This window comes from Choristoneura fumiferana, chromosome 18 (genome assembly GCF_025370935.1).
Source record: "Choristoneura fumiferana chromosome 18, NRCan_CFum_1, whole genome shotgun sequence".
NCBI classification, from domain to species: domain Eukaryota; kingdom Metazoa; phylum Arthropoda; class Insecta; order Lepidoptera; family Tortricidae; genus Choristoneura; species Choristoneura fumiferana.
Genome location: NC_133489.1, coordinates 20,682,646 through 20,686,321, shown reverse-complemented (window position 1 = coordinate 20,686,321; position 3,676 = coordinate 20,682,646). Strand labels below are relative to the sequence as shown.

Here is a 3,676-nt window from a genome sequence, read left to right as displayed (position 1 = left end):
GGGGCTTTGTGGGGTCATACATATTAAAATGTACTTTTAGCCACTGGACCAATATTTTAAATCACACAATGGAAATCACCATTTGAAAATGACAAAAACTTTCATGACGCATCAACTAGAAAAATCTAAAATGAAAAAATAAATGCTACTTTTTAGGGTTCCGTAGCCAAAATGGCAAAAACGGAACCCTTATAGTTTCGCCATGTCTGTCTGTCTGTCTGTCCATCCGCGGCTTTGTTTAGGGACGATCATTGCTAGAAAGCTGTAATTTTGCACGAATATACATGTAAACTATGCCGACAAAATGGTATATTTAATAAAAAATTCAAAAAAAAAAATTTTTTAGACCACTAAAAAAAGGTCATAGACAAAAGTAGGGGTGATTTTGTAGTGTGGGGTGTCATTGGATAGGTCTGTTAAAACCATTAAGGGATTGCTAAGATCATTTTTCGATTCAGTGATTTTTTTGCAAAATATTCAACTTCAAAGTGCAAATTTTCATTAAAGTCGAGCGTACCAGTACGAAATAGAATGATATATTTTTAACCTAGTCGTCATCCCTATTATGTTATATATTATTATTAATTAAAAATTTGGTTCCATAAAAAACCCTTCTTGTCTATGACTAGTGCTATCACCCTACCACTAGAGGCATAATTACGTCGTAGATTATCTGATCACGAAAGCCATGTTTTAAGGTAAGTAAGATATTTTTCTAATTAAACAAAAAATTACGAAAGAAGTGTTTTATTCACAAACGCATCACTTATACAGTTTATAGACACTGTTCTAAGGTAAAGAAGTTATTAACACTTCGTGTCAAACAACAACACTGATTCGCTTAGTTGAGGATGTCGGGGAGGACGACGACGGGCGCAGGGATGACGACGGGCAGCTCGGGGGCGGGCAGCTCGATGGGGGTGGGCTCGATCACGATGGGGGCGGGCACGATGGCGACGTCCTCAATGGGGTTCTCGACAACTTCGATGGGCACGGCGGCCTCGTCGACAACAATGACGGGCATGGTGTCCTGGACGGACTCGTCAACAACGATCACGGGGGTCGGGTTGATGGGCGCCTCAGGCACGACGGGAGCGGGCACGAGAGCGGGCGTCTCAGAAGCAGCCTGGTTGATGTTCAGGATGATCTGGACAAGGGGAGAGCCGCTGGCGGGAGCAGCCTCCACGGGAGCGGGCACGGGCGCGGGGACCACGGGAGCGGGCACGGGAGAGGGGTTGACGGGGGTGTCGACAACGATGGGGTGTTCGACGAAAGCGGGTCCAACGGAGATGGGGTTCTCGACGAAAGCGGGACCGACAGAGATGGGGCTCTCCACGAAGACGGGTCCAACAGAGATGGGTGCTTCACCTTCAACTAGGGCGGGTCCGACAGAGATGGGGCTCTCCACGAAGACGGGTCCAGCAGAGACGGGGCTCTCGATAAAAGCGGGTCCAACGGCGATGGGGCTCTCAATGAAGGCGGGTCCGACAGCGATGGGGCTCTCGGGCTCGACGATGATGGGCGCAGGTCCGGCCACACCAGGGGTGACCAAGGCGCGGGTCGGGCCGGCGACGGCCACGGCGACAACGGAAGCGACGATCAGCAGGAATTTCATGGTTGCTGCGAATGAAATAATTTTAAAGACCTGTTTCACTATCTCTGTAAAGTCTTATTGTTTTATTGTTTAGTTGGACCAATTAAACAAAGACGGCATCATAGATATTAGGGGGAAAAATATTATCTATCTTGAATCAGATCTCATGAATTAAAAAAGTCACTATACATAGGTACAGAGTAGGATTGTAACTAGATTTTCTTCTTAACTAATTTTGAAACACAAAACTCTAATAATTTTCCATTTAAAAACATTTTTAAAATTATTTTTGGATTTAAATTTTCCTTTCCGAGGATTTTTTATATCTACGCAATATATATCAAGTATCTACGTATCATTGTTCTATATGAACTTACCTGTCTGGTTTGATGTTTCAAACTATGCTTTCTCTGGCAAATCTTCTAGTTTTTATACAAAAATGTTATCTCTATTCGTCTGTAAGTAAGTTATTGATAATCTTTAATAATTTTGATCCGAGTCGTAAATATGCTTCATGTTTAGCGTGAAGATAAAGTAATGGCGGATTAGAGATTATCTGTCGTATCATTATCCTTTCCTGAAAGATAATCAATTATCGAATAACTGACAGATTCAGTCACAATATTATTTGTATTTCTTGATGAAAGGTGAAGTACTTTATTGTACGAATAGAAACAACCATTATCGACTAAACTTTATATGATACATATCGATACAAAGGATGCAATGAATTGTATTTTGATTGATGTAATGAATACTTAGTATACAATAAATGAACTAGGGTGACACTCTGTCCCGGCCCGGATAATACCGGGATGGAAATACCGACCCTGTTTTTCGTGTACACGCCCATAGAAGCTCCTGTCAGTTTCTATGGGCGTGTACACAAAAAACAGGGCCGGTATTTCCATGTCGGTGTTATCCGGGCCGGGAAAGAATGCCACCCAATGAACTACACTGTTGTTTCGAAAAGCAAAGTAAGCCAATGTAGTTCACTGATTATCCATCAATATCTGACACAGCAAAACGTGTATAAATATCTATTTAATACGACTACATATTTCTAGGGCCGGTACGATATATCAGATATTTTTGCACGCTCCGCTATGACATAATTAATGTAGGTGACTGTACTAGATAGCTTTGTTGTCTTGTAGTCACGTAATAGGAATGCATCAAGCACGGAATGTCAACACGTGTCATACCCATAGGAAGCATATCGGCACCTTTTTTGACGCTCCGTGCATGGCACCCGACAGCGACGGTTGGTTAAGAAAAGTGGGTATAGTTTCATACTTTTCAATACAAAGAATATATTTTTGTTCCTATTACGGTTATGGTATGATACGGTGCAATGGGTAGAGACCTTTAAACAAAGGCCATACGGAGCATCAGGGTTACAAATAAAATAATGAAAATTGCCTCAGAATTTGCGTTGACTCGTTTATTGGTGCCATAAAGAAATTAGTTGCGATAAAAGCAATAAAATGATTACCGGCTTTGTGAATACATACGGCTACTGCAAATGTCGTAACACGTGATCGATAAATTATAACTTGTAATATGACGTTGCTATGGAAGAATTTTGAAGATTAAAGTATGAGAAAATCCGTAGAAGAACTAAGATTACCTACCGTTGTTCGTGTTCAAATAGCAATCGAATCGAAAAACTGCATCACCTACCAAGATGGAACCTTTGTGCTTCTAATGTCTGTTGACATCCAATACATTTGCCAAGGAAATCACAGCGAGATTGATTATGAAAGGTTTCACCCTTGTACCCACCACATTTTGAATTGAACCCGCGGCTCAAGCTTTGTAGTCAGGTTCTCTAACCACTTGGTCATCCGGTCGTCAATAGTGCGCATATAAAGAGACCCATGTCAAATTTCATGTATCTAATCCCAGCGGTTGCGATTTAAAGATTGTATCCGAATCCCGCGGGAATGTCAGAATAAAGCCTACGTACTAAAGACTATATGTATCCAGACGTCCAGCTATCTACACACCAAATATCATCCAAATCCGTCTAGCCGTTTTCGCGTGAAGAAGTATCAAAAAAACCGGCCAAGAGCGTGTCGG

The 3,676-nt window shown here is 41.8% G+C and overlaps 1 protein-coding gene across 1 annotated transcript; it reads right to left on the bottom strand.

Annotated features, from left to right (window-relative positions):
• Positions 1 to 731: 731 nt before the first annotated feature.
• Positions 732 to 2,056, bottom strand: LOC141437694 (uncharacterized). Its single transcript, XM_074101153.1, has 2 exons — positions 1,972 to 2,056; positions 732 to 1,620 (listed from the first exon to the last, which is right to left on the bottom strand). The coding sequence occupies exon 2, from the start codon at positions 1,613 to 1,615 to the stop codon at positions 842 to 844; it is 774 nt and encodes a 257-aa protein (XP_073957254.1). The 5' UTR covers positions 1,616 to 1,620; positions 1,972 to 2,056; the 3' UTR covers positions 732 to 841.
• Between the last annotated feature and the right edge of the window lie 1,620 nt (positions 2,057 to 3,676).

Bases quoted from the DNA above. Each gene is read 5' to 3' on its own strand.
- LOC141437694 (XM_074101153.1), bottom strand. From the start codon at position 1,615: ATGAAATTCCTGCTGATCGTCGCTTCCGTTGTCGCCGTGGCCGTCGCC.